The sequence below is a fragment of the Saccopteryx leptura genome, chromosome 7, assembly GCF_036850995.1.
Source record: "Saccopteryx leptura isolate mSacLep1 chromosome 7, mSacLep1_pri_phased_curated, whole genome shotgun sequence".
Classification (NCBI taxonomy): domain Eukaryota; kingdom Metazoa; phylum Chordata; class Mammalia; order Chiroptera; family Emballonuridae; genus Saccopteryx; species Saccopteryx leptura.
The window spans coordinates 69,137,058-69,159,692 of record NC_089509.1 but is presented as its reverse complement, the minus strand read 5'-3'; the positions used below and the strand labels follow the sequence as shown (position 1 = coordinate 69,159,692).

General features: G+C 37.0%; 1 protein-coding gene across 1 annotated transcript in view; it reads right to left on the bottom strand.

Annotated features, from left to right (window-relative positions):
- Positions 1 to 22,635, bottom strand: part of DNAJC10 (DnaJ heat shock protein family (Hsp40) member C10) — a 49,246-nt gene that overhangs the window by 19,344 nt on the left and 7,267 nt on the right. Inside the window, exons 5-13 of the mRNA XM_066346688.1 lie at positions 17,791 to 17,873; positions 17,412 to 17,543; positions 16,544 to 16,637; positions 14,844 to 14,921; positions 13,212 to 13,255; positions 11,675 to 11,812; positions 2,915 to 3,004; positions 1,452 to 1,565; positions 87 to 201 (exon numbers count right to left, since the gene is read on the bottom strand). Coding sequence (XP_066202785.1) covers positions 87 to 201; positions 1,452 to 1,565; positions 2,915 to 3,004; positions 11,675 to 11,812; positions 13,212 to 13,255; positions 14,844 to 14,921; positions 16,544 to 16,637; positions 17,412 to 17,543; positions 17,791 to 17,873 — 888 coding nt within the window. The remainder of the gene's footprint in view (positions 1 to 86; positions 202 to 1,451; positions 1,566 to 2,914; positions 3,005 to 11,674; positions 11,813 to 13,211; positions 13,256 to 14,843; positions 14,922 to 16,543; positions 16,638 to 17,411; positions 17,544 to 17,790; positions 17,874 to 22,635) is intronic.

Here is a 22,635-nt window from a genome sequence, read left to right as displayed (position 1 = left end):
CTGGAACCAAACCCAAAGTATCTCCGAGGTTTGTCTGTACTATTTAAAAATGAAGATAAATTTTTTCATTTTTTCCCCCTTCTTACCATGATGAATTTCATATTCTTTGGTTCCCTGTCCTTTAAATACTGCAAGACATGGCTGAAAAACATAGAGATTACTACAGATGTCTGGTGCAGAGGAACAGTCAAACTTGCCAACCTAAAGCAGAAAGAGAAGGTTCAATTTGACAAATCTTATCCGTTCAATTAAATATTCATAAAGATAACCTAAAATTTATAAAAAGAAAACCCATAATGACATTGCTCTAACAACACAGTTTCTAAACAGAAATTAATGGGCTGTAAATATGAGAGATAAGAATAATTAATTCATATTTAACACTGAAACTCAATTTAGTTAAAAACATAGTGCCTCCTAGAGAGTTCAAAAACCTGAGGAGAAATTTTCTTTTTCTTTTTTTTTTTTGGATTTTTCTGAAGCTGGAAACGGGGAGAGACAGTCAGACAGACTCCCGCATGCGCCCGACCGGGATCCACCCGGCACGCCCACCAGAGGCGATGCTCTGCCCACCAGGGGGCGATGCTCTGCCCCTCTGGGGGGGGTCGCTCTGCCGCGACCAGAGCCACTCTAGCACCTGGGGCAGAGGCCAAGGAGTCATCCCCAGCGCCTGGGCCATCTCTGCTACAATGGAGCCTTGGCTGCGGGAGGGGAAGACAGAGACAGAGAGGAAGGAGGGGGTGGGGGTGGAGAAGCAAATGGGCGCTTCTCCTATGTGCCCTGGCTGGGAATTGAACCCGGGTCCCCCGCACGCCAGGCCGACGCTCTACCGCTGAGCCAACCGGCCAGGGCGAAATTTTCAAGATAATATAAAGTTGTTTAAGAAAGCCACCCTTCACCCTGGCCAGTAGCTCAGTGGATAGAGCATCGGCCCAGAGTATGGACGTCCCAGGTTCAGGGCACACAGGAGAAGTGACCATCTGCCTCTTCCGCTTCCCTCTCCCCCTTCTCTCTCTTTTCCCTTCCCGCAGCCAGTGGCTCGACTGGTTAGAGTGTGGCCCTGGGTGCTGAGAATAGCTCCATTGGAGCACATCAGCCTGAGACACTAAAAATAGCTCAGTACTCAAGCATCAGCCCCAGATGGGGTTGTTAGGTGGATCCAGGTAGGGTGCATGTGGGAGTCTGCCTCACTATTTCTCTTCCTCTCACTTAAAAAGAAAAAAAAAGAAAGAAAAAAAAGCCACTCTTATAACACCCTTATAAGATTATTTACATAATCTTGGGTAGGGAAGAAAGAAACCTTTTCATATGAGACCCCAGAAGCAGGTAATAAAAATGTTGGCATTTTCATACACTGTGGAAGAAAACATTTAGAATATGACTTTATGTATTAAATTACAGTAATAAAAGAGCATATTAGCAGAGAGCTGGGCAGAATACATTTTTCTTACTTGAATATGTTCATTTTTAAGTAGAGTCTTTAGTTTCTTCAACTCAGGATCCTTTACATTTTCATTTTGTCCAAAATAAAAAAATAAGAGCCATCGATGATGAGCCAAACGATCCTTAAAAGTGATTTAAAAAGTGTTAAAAAGAAATGTTAAAGACAGGAAATTCTTTCAGTTATAATCTTTATTTTTTTATTCTCCAAAGTTAATTTTAGCAATCCCATCCATTACTTTAAAATAATGTCAAGAATGCCAACAGATTCATATTCTTACTCTGTAGTTTATTTGGAATGCAATGTATATCAATTACATATATAAAAATCACAGAAGGGTAAGAGTCACTTAATTACAAAATCTTAATATAAACCACTGTGCCAAAAACATATACATACTGTTTCAAAAACAGGTAGCCAGAATGTGGGGCTGTAGAAGTCAGCTTTTTTAGGTTTACCAAAATGTTTGGTAGGATGATAGATTTACACTGCTCTGGGATCAAGTAGTAGAAAAAAACCCTCTAATATTAACTAACTATTTCTAAAGCTGCTGCTTAATTCTCAGTAAATAATATAAATAGTTCTGTAAGTAAGAACATAACATTCCAAGTCAGATCCAAAGTGGCTTTGTGATCAAAATCTTGCCTTTTCTGATACTCCTGAAGCTCTTTAGGATTGGTTAGGTTTTAAAAACCTATGGATGCTCCCAAAACAACCAGCAGCTCCAGCAATTAGAATTTAAGTAGAATTGACTGATATACAGTGTGTCCGTAAAGTCATGGTGCACTTTTGACCGGTCACAGGAAAGCAACAAAGACGATAGAAATGTGAAATCTGCACCAAGTAAAAGAAAAACCCTCCCAGTTTCTGTAGGATGATGTGGCAGCATATGTGCATGCGCGATGATGACGTAACACCGTGTATACAGCGGAGCAGCCCACGGCCATGCCAGTTGAGATGTGGACGGTACAGAGGAAAGTTCAGTGTGTCCTGTGGCTCGCTAAATTAGAATCTGTGACCAAAGTGCAAAGTGAATATCGGCGCGTTTATAACGAAGCGCCACCACATAGGAATAACATTACTCAGTGGGATAAGCAGTTGAAGGAAACTGGCAGTTTGGTGGAGAAACCCCGTTCTGGTAGGCCATCAGTGATGAGTCTGTAGAGGCTATATGGGATAGCTACCTAAGGAGCCCTAAAAAATCTGTGCGTGAGCCCACATCGACCTGCACTGAATAGGTATGAAACTGGGAGAGTTTTCCTTTTATTTGGTGCAGATTTCACATTTCTATCGTCTTTTGTTGCTTTCCTGTGACTGGTCAAAAGTGCACCATGACTTTACAGACACACTGTATAACTGTATAATCCTTTGAAACTGCTACTTTCTCTCTAGTAAAGAATAAAACAAATGCTGATTTTAAAATATTAAGGCTTGAAAATGTACCAACATTAATATTTATTATAAAAATATTACCTCTAGTGTGTCAGATGAAAGTAGTTCAAAATCTGGAAGGTTATGCATTATTTCCAAATATATTTCTTTAGCATCCAATGAATTAAGAAACTAGAATAAGAGAATCATATTGTGATTTTTTAAATCAACATCCATTTATTTTAGTCTTTTTGTTTTGTTTTCACAGAAGAACTTTTAAGAAAAAAGTAACAGAAGTTAAACAGTTTTGAAGCTATTCTTTTTAAAAAAATTTTTTTATCAAGCAATTTATTCTAAATGTCTTTTTTCAAAAGCCAGTATTACCATATTCAGGTAATTATTATCTTTGTTTGTTTATTTTTGACAGAGACAGACAGTCACAGAGAGGGACAGACAGGAAGGGAGATGAGAAGCATCAATTCTTCACTGCAGCTTCTTAATTATTCATTGATTGCTTTCTCATATGTGCCTTGACAGTGGGGCTACAGCAGAGCGAGGGCTACTATCCCTTGCTCAAGCCAGTGACCTTTGGGCTCAAGCCAGTGACCTTTGGGCTCAAGCCAGCAACCATGTGGTCATGTCTATAACACACACTCAAGCCAGTGACCTTCCGCTCAAGCTGGTGAGCTTGTGCTCAAGCCGGACGAGCCCCTGCTCAAGCTGCTGACCTCGGGGTTTCAAATCTGGGTCCTTTGCGTTCCAGTATGATGCTCTATCCACTATTCCACTACTTGGTCAGGCATTCAGGTAATTGTTAAAATTATATAACTGGGATGTTTCTTAAAAAAAGTAATGTAAAACAAATTCCATTATTAGGCGTTTTATTATCTGGAATTTTCTATTAACTGTTCTGTGTATTCTATAATAATCTTCACAATAACCTGGAGTGACTTCTGAATCATGAGGAAGAAGCTATAATATCAGTTCAATTTTAATGCTGCTTTTTAGAGAATGCCAACGCTTTCCAAATTCTTTAATTGTTAAAATTGGAATATTTGATGATCCAAGACATTTCATATGCTAACCAATAATTAATAGGAATTAAGAACTTATAACTGGATAATCAGAATGGACCTTGTCTATTATAGAGGTTTTCATAAATAATGTCCAAAAATGAAACTATGAGTTTTGTAGAGTAAAATATATTGATAAAGATCTTATTTTCAGTATGTTTTAGGTTCCTTATTTAAAACACAAACAACTGAAAAAGGCACACCTCCCTTCTAACACATCTCCTTTACTCATATTTTATCTTTAGCATATTTTACTCACAGCCTTATCTCTGTTGAGCTAATTCTTTTATTTTTGTTTGTTTTTTGTTTTTGGTTTTTTTGTATTTTTCTGAAGTTGAAAATGGGGAGGCAGTCAGACAGACTCCTGCATGGGCCCAACCAGGATCCACCTGGCATGCCCACCAGGGGGCGATGCTCTGCCCATCTGGGGCGCCGCTCTGTTGCAACCAGAGCCATTCTAGTGCCTGAAGCAGAGGCCATGGAGCCATCCTCAGCGCCTGGGCCAACTTTGCTCCAATGGAGCCTTGGCTGCGGGAGGGGAAGAGAGAGACAAAGAGGAAGGAGAGGGGGAGGGGTAGAGAAGCAGATGGGCACCTCTCCTGTGTGCCCTGGCCGGGACTCCTGCACACCAGGCAGACGCTCTACCACTGAGCCAACTGGCCAGGGCCTGTTGATCTAATTCTTAATGAAGCAGATGAAACTACATAGGGTGCAGCCGTGGTTATATCAAGAAAATTATATAGGCTGACAAAACAGTTTAACGTATATCTTTAATTACAAGCCATCTATGTTTGACAATTCAAATATTACTTGAAAGACCTAAAACTCCATTAAAAACTTGTAGGAACTACCCCTGTATTCACAACTTAATTGAGCTCGATATGAGAACAACAATATGGATTTAAACAATGGGAATACGAACAGAAACATGTTTTTTCCCCCAAAACCAGTTTTCCTGCTTTGTAAAATCTCTAGCATATGGCGGCTCTGACTGGCAGAGCCTTACCCAGAGCCCTGCGCTGAGTGGGGATAGAGTGGGGATGTGCCAGCTCTTTGAGCCTCTTACTCTCCAGGCAGAGGCAGTAGTAACCCCATAGCTGGATCATCAGGCTGCTAATTCAGGAAGGAGAGACTAGGGGAGAGGCTCCGGGAAAACGGACTCTCTCATTGTTGGAGCCTGCAAACGCTAACAAGCCTTGAACTACCAATGAGACTGAAGCCTAATATATGACATCGCCGTAGAGTCTCATCAACTGCAAATCTCTACCTAAGTGTGCCACAGGGGCAGAGCCTGGGGTACAGAGTCACCGACCAGGAAGAGGGAGAGGAAAGAAAAAGGAAGAAGTTAACCTCTCAAAATCAAGAAAAATCCACAGACTTTATAACTTGTTCCACTTTTTATTTTTGTTTCTTTCATCTTCTTGTCTTTATTATTTTCTTTCTCCCACCTTGGTCCTTTTATTCTCTGCCCGTCTTATTCTTTCCTCTTCTTGAATTACACTACCTATAAGTTTTACTTTTCCCATTTTCTTTCTTTTCTTCTTCCTTTCTCTCTATGAGGGTTACACTCCAAAACCCTTAACACTCTCTCTCTTTTTTCTTTTTTCCCTTTTTCTCCCTCTCTATTAGTTTCTTCTTTTCTCCTTTACTTTTCCTCTCATTCAATCCTCACTCATGAACAAATTATTTTGTTTGGGACTCAGATTTTTTCTTTCTGGCATTTCGGGTGCTTTATACTTGCATTTTAACTCAATGCTCAATGGCATTTCCCCTAACCCCGGCTCTCCATTCTATCTAGTTTTTGCTCCACTTAATACAATAGTTTTTTTTTTCTTTCTCCTGTTTCCCTCTTATCCCTCTCATTATATCTCTCAGTCAACCATCACTTACAAGCAAATAATTTTATTCTTGACCCAAATTTTTTCCTTTTTTGCATTTTGTGGGTACCTCCTTTTTTGCCCCTTTATCACTTCTCCCCAATTCAGGCTCTCTGTTATAGGTAGTTTTTGTTCCATTTAGCACAATATAATTCACAGTTTATCACGATATTTTCTCAAGGAGGAGGGGAGAGGAGAAAAAAAGAAGAAATAATAAGTTTTCTTTTTCTATTTCCATTTTTTCTTTTTTTTTAAACTTTTTATTTTTTATTAATTCTCATTAGTGCTATCAACAAAACCACCCTCAGATGCCATTAGGAAAAGGAAATCGAATATCATCGATACAAAAGACAGAGATGTAGCACAGATAGATGAGGAAAATCTATGGAGAAAAAATTTAATATGTTGGAAGCCTTGGAGCTAAATGACAGAGAATTTAAAATAGAGATCCTTAAAAATACTCAGAGATATACATGAAAACACAGAAAAGCAATTTAGGGAGCTCAGAAAACAACTCAATGAACACAAAGAATATATTTCCAAGGAAACTGAAACTATAAAAACAAATCAAACAGAGATGAAAAACTCAATTCATAAACTGAAAAACGAGGTAACAAGCTTAGCTAATAGAATAGGCCAGATAGAAGGTAGGATTAGTGAAATACCAGACAAGAAATTTGACGTACAACAGAGAGAAGAAGAGAGAGACTCAAGAGTTAAAAAAATGAGAAAGCCCTACAGGAATTGTCTGACTCAATCAAAAAGACTAACATAAGAATAATAGGTATATCAGAATGAGAAGAGAGAGAAAATGGAATGGAGAACATATTCAAACAAATAATAGAGGAGAACTTCCCAAGCCTGTGGAAAGAACTAAAGCCTCAAATTCAAGAAGCAAGCAGAACACCGAGTTTTCTTAACCCCAACAAACCTACTTCAAGGCACATCATAATGAAATTGGCACAAACCAACGACAAAAAATTCTAAAGGCAACCAGGGAAAAGAAGAATACAACATATAAAGGAAGGCCTATTAGACTATCATTGGATTTCTCAGCAGAAAGTCTACAAGCTAGAAGAGAGTGGACCCCAATATTTAAAGTCCTGAAAGAGAGGAACTTCCAGCCAAGAATACTATACCCATCAAAGCTATCCTTCAAATATGAAGAAGAAATAAAAACATTCACAGATACAGAAAAGATGAGAGAATTTATCATTAGAAAACCCCCACTCCAGGAAATACTAAGGGGGTTTTCTAACTAGATACAAAGAACAAAATAAAACAAAATCACAAGAAAAGCTCCACCAAGAACACAATAAAACCAAATTTAAACTGTGACAACAGCAAAAAAAAGGGGGGGGGGGAAGAGGACGGAGATTAAGAGTAGCAAAGGATGATGGATTGCAGAAGCACTCATAAGTTAGTGTACTACAATGAACATGGTAGGTACTCTTTTTGTTACTTAATGGTAACCACCCTTGAGAAAACCACCACAGAAGCACATGACTTAAAAAAGGTAGCAATAGAGGAAAGAAGTATGGAATACAACCAAACAAAAACAAATGATAGAAAAACGAAAGAGAAGAATCAAACAAGATACAAAACTAACAGAAAGCAATTTATAAAATGGCAAAAAGGAAACCACAAGTGTCAATAATTACACTAAATGTAAACGGATTAAATTCACCAATAAAAAACAGAGTAACAGAATGGATTAAAAAAGAAAACCCAACGGTATGCTGCCTACAAGAAACACATCTAAGCAACAAGGATAAAAACAAATTCAAAGTGAAAGGCTGGAAAACAATACTCCAAGCAATTAATATCCAAAGAAAAAAGCAGTTGTAGCAATACTCATATCTAATAATGCTGACTACAAGACAGAAAAAGTACTCAGAGACAAAAATGGTCATTTCATAATGATTAAGGGGATGCTGAATCAAGAAGACATAACAATTCTTAATATATATGCACCAAACCAAGGCGCAGCAAAATATATAAGACAGCTACTTATTGACCTTAAAACAAAAACTGACAAAAATACAATCATACTTGGAGACCTCAATACACCGCTGACGGCTCTAGATCATTCATCCAAACAGAAAATAAAAAAAAATATATTGGCCTTAAACAAAACACTAGAGCACCTGGATATGATAGACATCTACAGGACATTTCATCCCAAAGTGACAGAGTATACATTATTCTCTAGTGTACACAGAACATTCTCAAGAATTGACCATATGCTGGGCTACAAAAATAACATCAGCAAATTCAGAAAAATCGAAATTGTATCAAGCATATTTTCTGATCATAAAGCCTTGAAACTAGAATTCAACTGCAAAAAAGAGGAAAAACACCTCACAAAAATGTGGAAACTAAACAACATACTTTTATTTATTTATTCATTTTAGAGATGAAAGAGAGACAGAGAGAGAAGAGGGGGAGGAGCAGGAAGCATCAACTCCCATATGTGCCTTGACCAGGAAAGCCCAGGGTTTTGAACCAGGGACCTCAGCGTTCCAGGTCGATGCTTGATCCACTGTGCTACCACCAGTCAGGCTAAACAATATACTTTTAAAAAATGAATGGGTCAAAGAAGAAATAAGTGCAGAGATCAAAAAATATATACAGACAAATGAAAATGACAATACGACATATCAGAATCTCTGGGATGCAGCAAAAGCAGTAATAAGAGGGAAGTTCACATCACTTCAGGCCTATTTGAACAAACAAGAGAGAGCCCAAGTAAACCACTTAACTTCACACCTTAAAGAACTAGAAAAAGAACAAAAACAACCCAAAACCAGCCAAAGAAAGGAAATAATAAAAATCAGAGCAGAAATAAATGAAATAGAGAACAGAAAAACTATAGAAAAAATTAATAGAACAAGGAGCTGGTTCTTTGAAAAGATCAACAAAATTGACAAACCCTTGGCAAGACTCACCAAGGAAAAAAGAGAAGGGACTCATATAAACAAAATCCAAAATGAAAGAGGAGAAATCACCACATATATCATAGATATACAAAGAATTATTGTAGAATACTAAGAAAAACTATATGCCACTAAATTCAACAATCTAGAAGAAATGGATAAATTCCTAGAACAATACAATCTTCCTAAACTGAGTCATGAAGAAGCAGAAAGCCTAAACAAACCCATAAGCAGGGAGGAAATAGAAACAACTATAAAAAACCTTCTCAAAAATAAAAGTCCAGGCCAAATGACTATACTAGTGAATTCTATCAAACATTCAAGAAAGACTTGGTTCCTATTCTACTCAGTCTTCCAAAAAATTAAAGAAGAAGCAATACTTTCAAACATATTTTTTGAGGCCAACATAATCCTCATACTGAAAGCTGGCAAGGACAACACAGAAAAAGAAAACTACAGACCAATATCTCTAATAAATACAGAAGCTAAAATACTAAACAAAATACTAGCAAATCAAATACAACAACATATTAAAAAATAATACATCATGATCAAGTGGGATTCATCCCAGAATCTCAAGGATGGTTCAACATACGTAAAACGGTTAACGTAATACACCATATCAACAAAACAAAGAACAAAAACCACATGATCTTATCAATAGATGCAGAAAAGGTATTCGATAAAATACAACAGAACTTTATGTTTAAGACACTCAACAAAATGGGTATAGAAGGAAAATATCTCAACATGATAAAGGCCATATATGATAAACCATCAGCCAACATCATATTAAATGGCATAAAACTGAGAACTTTCCACCTTAAATCAGGAATAAGACAGGGTTGTCCACTCTCTTCACTCTTATTTAACGTGGTGCTGGAAGTTCTAGCCAGAGCAATCAAACAAGATAAAGAAATAAAAGGCATCCATATCGGAAAAGAAGAAGTAAAGGTATCACTTTTTGCAGATGATATGATCCTATGCATTAAAAACCCCAAAGACTCCACAAAAAAGATTACTAGAAACAATAAACCAATACAGTAAGGTCACAGGATACAAGATTCATATACAAAAGTCCATAGCCTTTCTATATACCAAAAATGAAACATTAGAAAACGAACTCAGAAAAATAATCCCCTTCATGACTGCAACAACAACAACAAAAAATATCTAGGAATAAAATCTCTAGCATAAATATTTTTAAAGTTCTATATGAACTATTTTGTTACCAAAGGCCTTAAGAGGCCAAAACAGAATTATTTAATGTCTCAGTACTAGAGCTCATTCACTTTGGTCTCATTATGAAGATGTCACTAAAATACTCCTATAGCAGCTTATAGATATATGTGATAAATCTGTTACACCAGTGGTAGTCAACCTGGTCCCTACTGCCCACTAGTGGGTGTTCCAGTTTTCATGGTGGGTGGTAGTGGAGCAACCAAAGTATAAATTAAAAGATAGATTTAACTACAGTAAGTTGTTTTATAAAGATTTATTCTGCTGCCTTAGCGAAAATCCGACATAAAGTACTTGGTACGTAATTATTATTATATGCTTTAACTTGCTGTAACTCTGCTTTATAAATTTTATTAAGTAAAGTTACTTCCTTACTTAATCAATCACCATTTAGCAATCACCATTACTGTGGAACCGGGGGCTGTTAGAAAATTTTACTACTAATAGAGATACAAAAGTGGGCGGTAGGTATAAAAAGGTTGACTACCCCTATGTTAGACCCTTATTATAGTCCTGTTTGTTCTAGTGTAAAACTTGGCACTTGTAGGCCCTGGTCAGTTGGCTCAGTGGATAGAGCACTGCCCAGTGTGTGGATGTCCCGGGTTTGATTCCTGGTCAGGGAATATGTGATAAGTGACCATCTGTTTCTCTTCCTGTCCCCCTTCCTCTCTCACATCCTGTGGCTCGATTGGTTTGAGTGTCACCCCAGGAAATTGAGGATAGCTCAGTTTATTTGAGCATGGGCCCCAGACAAGGTTGCCAGGTAGATCCCAGTCCTGGCTCATGTCGGAGTCTGTCTGGGACAGACAGACTTAAAAAAAAAAAGTCTGTCACTTCAAAAACAAAAAAAACTTGTATCAATAAAAGAATATTGTTCAGTCCTTAAAATTTCACCTTCTAGACATGTTTAGCTGACATAGTGTTCTACATTTTTAAACTTCAATGCTTTTAGGGGGGACAAGGACTATTTAACTCATCACTCTTGTTTACTACATTTCCAGTATTGTTTCCTAAGATCACATCTGAGCTTTTGGTTTATATCAAAAAGCCCAAAGATCTTACTGAAATATGAGATTGTAGTTTACTTAAGACCCTAAATTTGGCATCTTTCTTTAAACATTCCAATATTATATATGAATTCTGCCAGTGAACATTAATGTTAAAAAAATAAAAATAAAAAACCAACTATTTTTAAAATACAAAAAAAAACTACAGGAAGTTTGTTATTTATTAGTCTTATTTTCTTTTGGGGTTTCTTAGAGACCTGTCTGATATTCTATTATTTATCCCAACTCCTTAACAAAAGCTCAACCCTTAGTTTCCTCATTCATAAAATTAGGGAGGTGAACTTCACTGATAGATCCCCAAACTGAGTTTATACCAGAATTTAAAAGGGTGTTTAAAAAAATTTATTAAGTTCCAGCCAAACCTACGAATGACCTGTATTTTAACATTAGAAAATATATAACTAAATGGAAACCAATGAAAATTTATTTAACCTTAAAATGTATTCCATACCTATGGGGTTTACAGGTACAATGGTTTATGCCAGTTAAAAATAATTCTTAGAGCAGACTTTATAAACTGAAGTAGGTATTAAACAGAATCTCAGAAATGAAATATCTGTTCTAAATTAAAAGTTCCACATTCAGATACTATGAACTAATTTGTTTTTTGCTCACTGTTTGCAATGTATTCAAATGTGAGTGCATTTAAAGAAATTAAAATGATTCATACCAAAACACTGCTTTGTTCTTTGTTACTTAGAGTGGCTCCTGGAGGAAAATAGGCAGTAGTACTTGTTGTTATATCCAGACTTGTACAAAGGTTAGCCTGGGTGGCACAGTCCATCCATCCTACATTAACAAGACCACCCTAAAATGGAAACAAAAAAATAGATTATGTTGCAAGTAGAAAAAAAGTTAATGGGATTTAGTTTATTTAGTAAAAGACACAACTTTTCAATTATAAGTTAAACTTTTTTTTCAAAAAGACATTAAAAAATGATGCAGCCTGACCAGGCGGTGGCGCAGTGTATAGAGCGTCGGACTTGGGTGCGGAGGACCCAGGTTCAAGACCCCTGGGTCACCAGCTTGAGCGCAGGATCATCTGGTTTGAGCAAAGCTCACCAGCTTGGACCCAAAGCTGCTGGCTCAAGCAAGGGGTTATTCGGTTTGCTGTAGCCCCATGGTCAAGGCACATATGAGAAAGCAATCAGTGAACAACTGAGGTGTCACAATAAAAAACTACTGATTGATGCTTCTCATCTCTCTCCGATCCTGTCTGTGTGTCCCTATCTATCCCTCTCTCTGTAAAAAAAAAAAAAAAAAAAAAAAGATGCAGATTTGAACATGATTAATATTAACAGGGTGCCTTAAGATTTTGTTATTAATATTAATAACAATTGAAATCTGATCTAATAGATATAAAATTACATTAAACAAAAACAGAAAACATTATTTTCAAGTACACATTAAACTTTCATAATTTTTTTTTTTTTGTATTTTTCTGAAGCTGGAAACTGGGAGGCAGTCAGACAGACTCCCGCATGCCTCCGACCGGGATCCACCCGGCATGCCCACTAGGGGGCGATGCTCTGCCCATCTAGGGCGTTGCTCTGTTACAACCAGAGCCATTCTAGTGCCTGAGGCAGAGGCCATGAAGCCATCCTCAGTGCCTGTGCCAACTTTGCTCCAATGGAGCCTCGGCTGTGGGTGGGGAAGAGAGAGACAGAGAGGAAGGAGAGGGTGAGGGGTGGAGAAGCAGATGGGCGCTTCTCCTGTATGCCCTGGCATCGAACCCGGGACTCCTACACGCCAGGCCGACGCTCTACCACTGAGCCAACCGGCCAGGGCCTGAACTTTCATAATTTTTTAAACTGGCAAACTCCCAACCCACAAAGAGAGCCTCAACAACAAAGACTATTCCACAACCATGATACTCTGAGAGCTAAATAATAACAAAATAGCAATAAAATAAAACAAAAAAGTGAAGCTTTAAAATGACAAAAACACTAATATATAACTGTTTGGTTAAAGAGGACAACCATAATTAAATTACAGAATACTTAGTGAGTGACAACAGAAGTACCACACGTTAAATTGTACTGAATAGCTAATTAGTTAGAAACCTATAGCTATGAATACATTTATCAGAAAACAAGAAAGATTGCAAATAAGTGAATTAAGTGTTCAAGAAACTACCAAAAATGTATTTAAAATTGTTTTTGTTTTTTAACATGGCTATATAGTTTCATAAAATAATTGATGCTTACCAACATGCCGCTAAGCCTGAGACGTGTCTGTGAAGTCAAGCAATCTAAAGCGGGGAAAATAGCAAGCAATTTCAGTTTTATTGTCTGTATCTTCTTTGGCCCTCCCCCAAACAATCCAATACTTGAGCTCTGTGTTAAGTATCAGTAAATACTAAAACCTTTATTTACTAGGTAGATAGTTCAGTCAGTCTCATTCTACACACATACACACATTCGCTCTCACTCAGTCTTTTATTCTCTACCTTTATGTTCCCAGGATTTCTAGCTAAAGGGGAAAGGAGTAATTGTATCTCAAGCATTCCTTTAGAATCTTACTCTCAAATCTTCCCTCCTGACAACAATCTCTTTTATCTAAGAGATCTTATAACTTGGGGGAAAGAACATGTAATGAACCCACCATTTTATAAAAATATTGACATATAAAGAATCCTTAAAATAAGATACAGGCTTAAAATAGCTTCTTGGCTAATGTCATGCAAGTTCTGTGAATATGAATACTAGGACTAACGGAGATAAACTGGGAAGAGAGCGGCAGCACCGCAGAGCCTACGGTAGGTAAAATCAACTAACCCGGGGCATAAAGAATGTCAGAAAGTTTTAAAAGTTTTCTTCATGTGTGAAATGGATAAAAATCTGTGCATTAGGCCAAAATAAGACAAACCCTCCAGGACAGACTACATGTAAGGGTTATTTCAGTTGCAAGACAACAGTTCCTCAGCATAACAGCACAGAGGCTGAGGGTTAAGTGTGGGCAAAAGATCTGTGTCGGGATTGAACATATGATACATTTATGAATTAGGACAGTCTGTAATACTGGGGCCAATTTTTAACCAATCTCAATGCTTGAACATAGTTGACAGTTTGTGGTTTGACATGTAGGATGTTGAATTTTCAACTTGATCTACTTAGGGAAAGGTTCCTAAAAATGGACAGTTGTCATCCTCAACTATACAATTTTATGAGGTAAACATTTATATATTCTGATACATATAAATATGGGGCAAAGTCAGTAACTCCAAAATATTATTATTTTGGAAGGGCTGTATCTATAAATGAATGTTGTTGCAAACTGACAAATACATCTGTATACTCGGATGTACAATTTATCACAAGTATAATTAAGCTGAAAACTTGCCCACCAAATAGAAACCATACATCTTTTATGTGTAAAATAATAAAGGTAAATATTTATTAAATAAAAAAATTAATATTTTGGGTATAAATCGTAGTTCGAAGTATTGAAAAATCAATTATAGTAGCAAGATGGTCACTTAGTCTAAGGGTGGATGCTTCCAGTTATGAGATTAACAAGTAGTGGGGATCTAATGTACAGCATTTAGTGATTAGAGCTAATAATAATATATTACATATATGCTTGAGAGTTGCTAAGAGAGTACATCTTAAATGTACTAACTACAGAAAAAGAAACAGCAATTATCTGACAGGATGGAAGTATTAGCTAATGCTGTTGTAAACATTTGAAAGTGTATCAAAACAAAATGTCATACACCTTAAAGTTACACAATGCTATTAAGTCAACTATATCTCAATAGAGCTAAAAAAGTAAAGACTGTCACTAAAAAATTAAATGTCAATGTCTCTTCATCATAACAAAATAATGAATAAAATTACCTCCTTCTTTGGAACAAAATGTGATTAGCCAGCCAATACCATCAGCAAAAGCAGTTTGTATGGCATTAACAAAATTTCCTTAAAAGAAAAGACAGCAAATTTCTGATCACTTATACTTGATAATGAAACAGTTTTCTAAATACATTCCCCCCTTCTAATCTCACCGTCTTCCAATCCACTCTGAGTAGTATTCAGGATCTCCTAAAAATCCTCTTGAGCATGTCTGATTCCTTCTGGCTCTCCCTTTCTTTCATCACATAAATCTAAATTCATTATTTCATTAAGAGACTGGAATGGATAAGTACGGCCCCGTGTGACCGAGCTCGTTGTCACTCCACCAGCCGTACTCTGCCCCACGCCACCACATGGCAACATTCACCCTTTTGTCAAACGGATAAAGTACCACCAGTCTCCCTGAAACACAGAGGGTCTTCACGGCTTCCTCTTCACTTTCATGACAGACTGGGTCTGACCTCATTCCAGAAGTATTTTCTAGACTTTCCTCTTTTCCACACTTGAGTTTTTCTATCTTTCGTGCTTCCCTAAGCTAATCTTTACTATAATAGTTACTGTGTTGAATTTTAATGGTTTTATTAATGTCTTCTTCACTAAAATAATGAGGTCCCCGAAAGCAGGGATTATGTATATTATTACTGCAGCCCTAATATATACTTAACATAGTTTCAAAGACATTAACTGGTATTTAATGAATGATACGAATATCCCTTTAGATGTGAATATCATCATTTTGTGGGTAATACAGAGTATTTAAATAACCCGCCTAAAGTCACTTGATGACTTAAAAGCCTAATATTAGAAAAGTTTTTTAATTTTAAAATTAGACTGGATAGGCATGAATTTACCACCCAATATAGTATACTTCAGTTGCACTTTGCAAGTTTCCTTTTCACCCAGCCCCATCTCATGTCTATTTCTCATATCTTAACTGTGTTACTTTTGTACACATAAATTCATTTTTTTAAGCACACACACGTGTGCGCACAAGAGAAAGGGAGCGAGAAAGAGGGAGAAAGAGAGACAGACAGGGATAGACAGGAAGGGAGAGATGAGAAGAACCAATTCATAGTTGCGGCACCTTAGTTGTTCATTGATTTTATATGTGCCTTAACCAGGGAGCTCCAGCTGAACCAGTGACCTCACTGCTCAAGCCAGTAACCTTGAGGTCAAGCTGGTGAGCCCATGCTCAAACCAGTGACCTCGGTATTTTGAACCTGGGTCCTCAGTGTCTCAGGCTGATGCTCTATCCACTGCACCACTGCCTGGTCAGGTGACATAAATTCATTTGTTAAATGCCGACTATTTAGTAGAGGTCAGGACAAATGTCACAATTCCATTCAAAAAACATGAAAAAAAATATTTTAAATTTTCAATATTAAGACCAAAATATTAATATCACCAATGAAAAAGTAATATATCAAATTTCAAAATAGCCTTGAAAATCAAGCAAAGTAAGAAAATAAGCCTGATCTGTGGTGGTGCAGCAGATAAAGTATTGACCTGGAATGCTGAGGTCGTAGGTTCGAAACCCTGGGCTTGCCTAGTCAAGGCACATATGAGAAGCAACTACTATGAGTTGATGCTTCCTGCTCCTCTTCCCACCCCATTTCTCTCTCTCTCTTCGCTTTCTAAAATCAATAAATAATAAAAAAAAAATCTTATAAAAAAAGTAGTAAAATTACCTGTCCATAATTCTGTCACTGTAGTTCTAACATGCTGCATGGCAAAACTCACTAAACTTTCCTTTGATCTGTCACCATGGTATTTCACTGCAGCCTATTTTTTTTTTAATAAAAAGAGAAACATTTTTTACTTTTTCTTTTTAAAACCCACAAAAAATAATACCAAATACTTTGATTCTACATTATTTTGAATAATAGAGTAAGATCTGTCTTTCAGATGTACAATGTGTTTCCAAATGATATGCTGAAACTCTTGATTATATAGATTCCATGAAAGACAGATTAGTAGTTTTATTTTAATAAAACTATTAATAGTAATTCCAGTTTCTGTTTCATCACTTAAAACTGGAAAAAAGGGATATCAGACCTTTATATGCAATAAGATAATGCCTGTAAAATACCTTGTAAACTACAAAGTAGAATATGCATACTGGTTACATTGTGTTCTTTACAATTATGTTCTTTGAAATAGGCAATCATTGATTTTGAAAGTACAGTTGACCATTGAACAAGGTGGGTTTGAACTACACAGGTCCACTTATACTTGGAATGTTTTCAATTGGCCTACTAAGTTTAATTGTCAAGCAGTTCAAATCCTCCTTGTTGAAGGGTCAGTTGAAGGTTGGGAACCTGTGTATGTGGAATACCCACTTGAGTTACATGTGTTTTTTCGAGGTGCCTGTTAAATGTCATGGCATCTAAAAGTAGTCATACTATCCACAATGTTGTTATGACTAGAGCCTAGTTAGATGGGACCTAAAATAAGATTTAAATATCAAAACGTTATACAAATTCACATATTATGCTTTCTAGTATTTTCCTTATTAAAAAGTTTAAAAACTTAAAAAATACGGACTTTATCCCTTACCATTCCAGATCTAAAAATGAAGAGGCTGGGATAACTGTTCACCCCTTTCATTCGGCAAAGCATTCTATCATCACCACAGTTAACAGCTCCAATGCGAAGTAATCCATCCACTTCCTTAGCAAAATCTCTCCACTGTGAGAAAAAAAGAAAACATAAGTATTTCTTAGATAAGATCACTTTTCTTCCCTTGAACACTCTTCAAACTGTATATTCTTACAGGAGACTATTTTTAGTAAGAAACCCCATTAAATATGTGAAAATATATAACTATTTCTGATAGTTATAACTATCATTAAATAGAAAAATCCCAATATATTACAATACTCAACAGGTCAATTAGAAATAAAACTTTAATAATCAGAATTCAAAAAATACATACTGTGGGCGCTAAATCATGGCAGTGCGAGCATCCTGGGGAGTAAAAATTCACAAACCACAGTTCTCCAGAATTAACAGCAGCATCTGAAAGTAAATGAAAGTGAAACACCTTAGAACTATTCACTAAAGGTTTGTGCATATTTTGGTTAAAAACTTTTGTTGGGATCAGAAAGAGAAAAAGTTAATCATACATCTTTCATTCTGCATTTATTAATCATTTCCTGTACAATTTTTTTCTATAAAAAATGTATTTCAACTGTCAACACTTAAAAAAAAACCCAGAAACCTCTTTAAAGCCCAACCTGTAAAAGCAGCAGCTTTGAACAGCTTAATACAGTCACCATGAAGCTGTAAAAAGAAAGAAACCAACAGCCAAACCTCACAGAGAGTCTGTGTGGATGAGAGAAATGAAGAAGAGAAACAGGGAGACTGAGATTGAAGCTCTTCTATATCTACAGAACAGGTTAATACATGGTCAATCAAATCTGACAGCTGCTTCAAATTCTGGAATAACGAAGTAAGAAACCTACATGAGGTAGTAAGGACTCGGATTCAATTTAATCTTTGTCCTTAAGACATTGCCTTGAAAAACTGTGTTATTTGAAAAGTATTAGATCAAGATTTTAAACTATTCAAAACACAAATAGGTACGTGGTAAAATAAATATTTATAAATCTGAACATCACATGATGTCTAGCCAACAACACATTATACATTATAACTTATAAGATGACCTGATGCAAGTCAACAAACATTATTCATTTAAAAATTTTAACACTGAACATTTAAGGTAAAAAAGGTGAAGACAATATGCTTTTGGTTAAGGTTTCCATATAATTCCACACCAAAATCGTTAATTTTCGAAGAAAATTTTCATAACTTATAGTAAGACATCAAAAATATTTACTCTTCTAAGTATGTGTAAACAGTTCAGGTTAATTAGTAACAATGTTCACCTACATTTCCATTACAAGACACAAAAATTTATGGGAATATCTGACCCTTACATCACAGATAAAAATGTGTAATTCAGGATTTTATCAGCTATTCCTTGGCAATGTTTAGAAAGTCTGACAAATAGATCCTTCTGTCTAGGTGGTCAAAGTAACTGTCATGTTGACTTAGACCACCGCCTGTACTAATTTAGATAAAATCTTAATAAACAGTACAAACTTAGATAGAAATGGGATATTTCACTAGCTATAAACAAGTAATGAGGTGGTTATTTACATATAAAAAAAAGTAATTACATAAGGTATTAATACTGCTTGTCTTAAAAATATGATACACAACAAATCTGAATGGCATCTAATTTGACACAAAACCTTGCAGTACATATGTCTCTTAATACTGTATCACCAAAGCTCAATGGGATGCTTTGGCATAACCCAGTGACCCAGGAATACAATGAATATATTTTGAAATGCAATTTTTTTGGCTTCTAAACTACACTACAGATATAACTGAAATCAGGGTATTTGTCTTTGTCTGCCTGACCTATTTCACTTAGCACAGTACCCTCTAAATCAGTGGTAGTCAACCTGGTCCCTGCCGCCCACTAGTGGGCGTTCCAGCTTTCATGGTGGGCAGTAGCAGAGCAACCAAAGTATAAATAAAAAGATAGATTTAACTATAGTAAGTTGTTTTATAAAGATTTATTCTACCAAACAGCGAAAATCTGACATAAAGTACTTGGTAGGTAATTATTATTATATGCTTTAACTTGCTATATAACTCTGCTTATAAATTTTATAAAGTAAAGTTACTTCCCTACTTTATAAATCACCATTACTGTGGAACAGGTGGGCGGTTAGAAAACTTTACTACTAACAGAGGTACTAAAGTGGGTGGTAGGTATAAAAAGGTTGACTACCCCTGCTCTAAATCGATGCATATTGTTGCAATTTTGAGACTTCATTCTTTTTTATGGCTGAGTAGTATTCCACTGTACACATATACCACAACTTTATCCATTCTTTTGATTGGAGCATTTATTTCATTAAAAAATTATTGATAGGTATGTATTATTGCCATTTTACTGTTTTCTGATTGTTTTTGTAGTTCTTCTCGGTTCCTTTCTTATTTCCTTGTTCTCTTCCCGTTTGGTAGTGTTTTGTTTGGATTCCTTTCTCTTTATTTCTTGTCTATCTCTTTTACATTTTTGTTTTGTGGTTACCATGAGCTACATATATACCAAACTTTAAGATTTATAGCAGTCTATTTTAAGTTGGTTGTTAAGTTCAAACATGTTCTCATTACCACTTTTTTACTCACCCCCTCCACATTTATATTTTGTTTTACTTTTGCTAGTGTGCACCCCTTAATTTATATTGTAATTATACAATTTTCCTACTTTTGCCTTTTAACTTTTTGTACTAGCTTTAGTGTTGGTTGACCCATTGCTTTTATGTTTCTCTGTCAGTGAAAATTTTTTCCCATTGTGATACTGTCTTATTCATAGAATCTTTTTTTTTTTTTAAGAGACAGAGAATGACAGAGACAGATAGGAGAGAAATGAGAAACATCAACTCATAGTTACATCACTTTAGTTGTTCACTGGTTGCTTCTCATATATGCCTTTACCACGGGGCTCTAGTCGAGCCAGTGACCCCTTGCTCAAGCCAGTGACCTTGGGCTTCAAACCAGTGACATTGGGGTTTCGAACCTGGGTCCTCAGCATCCCAGGTCAATGCTCTACCTACTGTGCCATCACCTAGCCAGGCTCTTCTTCTTCAAGGCCCTTTAACATTTCTTGTAAAACTGGTTTGGTAGTGATGAACTTCTTCAACTTTTCCTTGTCTGGGAAACTCTTTAATTTCTCCTTCAATTCTAAATGATAGTCTTGCTGAATAATCACTGCTGTAGGTCCTCATTTTTCATCACTATTATATACCACTCTCTTGTGACCTGCAAAATTCCTGTTGTAAAAAACTTGAGAAATCACCTGACAGTCTCTTGGGAGCTTACCTTGTAGGTAATTAACTAGTATTCTCTTGATGCTTTTAAGATTCTTTGATTGAGATGCTTTTAAGATACTCTGATTTTAATCTTTGGCATTTTAATTGTCTTAGTGTGGATCTCTTTGGGTTCATTTTGTTTGGGACTCTCTGTGCTTCCTGGACTTGTATGTCTATTTCTTATGTCAGTTTAGGGACGTTTCTAGTCATTATTTCTTCAAATAGGTTTTCACTCCCTTGTTCTTTCTCTTCTCCTGGTACTCCTATGATGAGAATGTTGTTACACTTGTTATCCCAGAGGTCCTATAAACTATCCTCATTTAAAAAAATTTCTTTACTGTCCTGATTCAGTGTTTTCTGCTACTTGTCTGCCAAATTGCTGATTCAACCCTCTGTTTCATCTAATTTGCTGTTGACTCCATCTAATGTATTCATTTCAGTTACTGTATTCTTTGTTTCTAACTGGTTCTTTGTTTTCTATCTCCATTTTTGTTTCCCCTTTGTTGATGTTCTCACAGACATCATCTATTCTTTCCCTAAGTTCATGGAGCATTTTTATAACCAGTGTCTTGAACTTTACATCTGATAGATTGCTTGCCTCTATTTTTGTTTCTTTTTCTGGAGTTTTGTCCCGTTCTTTCATTTGGGACATGTTTCTTTGTCTCCTCATTTTTGTTGTCCCTGTGTGTTTATTTCCATGTATAAATATTTGGTAGATCTGCTAGGTCTACCAGTTTTGGCAGAGTGGCCTTATTCAGGTGTCCTGCGGAGGCCAGTGCTGCAATCTCCCTGTTTATCTACTTGGATGCTCCAGGGGTGTCCCTGGTTTGTGTGTGCTCTCCTGTTGTAGTTGAGCCTTGATTACTGTTGGCATGTCAATGGGTGGGATTGACCCTCAGGATGACTGGCTGTGACTATAGCAGACAATCTGTTGTGGAGGGAGCTGGCCATACTGAGTGGGATTTGCTTTAGTGGGGCTCTGGTGCCTGCGGAGTTCACCCTTGGAGTGTCTTTTATGGTACTAATTAGGTGATGCTCTGGAATGGTCTGATGCTGGCCACTAGGTCTGTTGGTTGTGAGGCCTCTGGGGAGGGGCTCTAATCAGGCCAACGTCAGCCACTGCCTGTCTGGAATAGGACCACTTGGTAGTAGATACAATGTAATCTGCAGTTGGTAACTGTGCTGGGCTTGGATGTGCCTGAGAGTGGTTATGCTGTGAATAGAGGCTGGCTGCCACTAGTGCTGGGCTTGAGGCCACTTAGCAAGATGCAGATGGCATGCCAAGGCCAACCACTGCTTGTTTGGGGTTTGGTACATTTTAGGAAGGTTTGCAGTGTGGGCCCAATTCATTGTATTTTTTGCAGTGTGGATCAGCCTGTGAAGGAGGTTTGGGCCTGACAGGTAAACTGAGTGGGGCAGGATTTCAGAGAATCACCAGGTTAGGGCGATGTTGTTAGACATGTTAAGGAAGATTTAGATTTGGTGCTTGCCTATGCCTGCAGCTGTCTATGAGAAGCTCAAAAAAAGGAACAATGGCGCCTACCAGCATTTTAGTTCAGTCAAGAGTCAACACTCCAGCCCTCTCTCTGAAGCCAGACAATTCAGTTCCTCCCTGTATGTCTCTGGTACTCTTCCAGCTGCTGTCCCTTCTCTAGAGCTTAAGCTCAGTGTTTGTGAGGGAGTGAGTCTGTCTCGGTTCCTTTAAGAGGATGTCTGGGTCGTTACTACCCCTTTGCCTCACCAGATGCAATCCCTGATTTTCAGACAGCTGTTGTGGGGACTCCTCATCTTGGCACTGGAACCCCAAGCTGGGGAGTCCAGTGTGAGGCTGGAACCCACTGCTCCTCAGTGGAGACCTCTGCCACTGATGTATCCCTCCTGATTCTTAA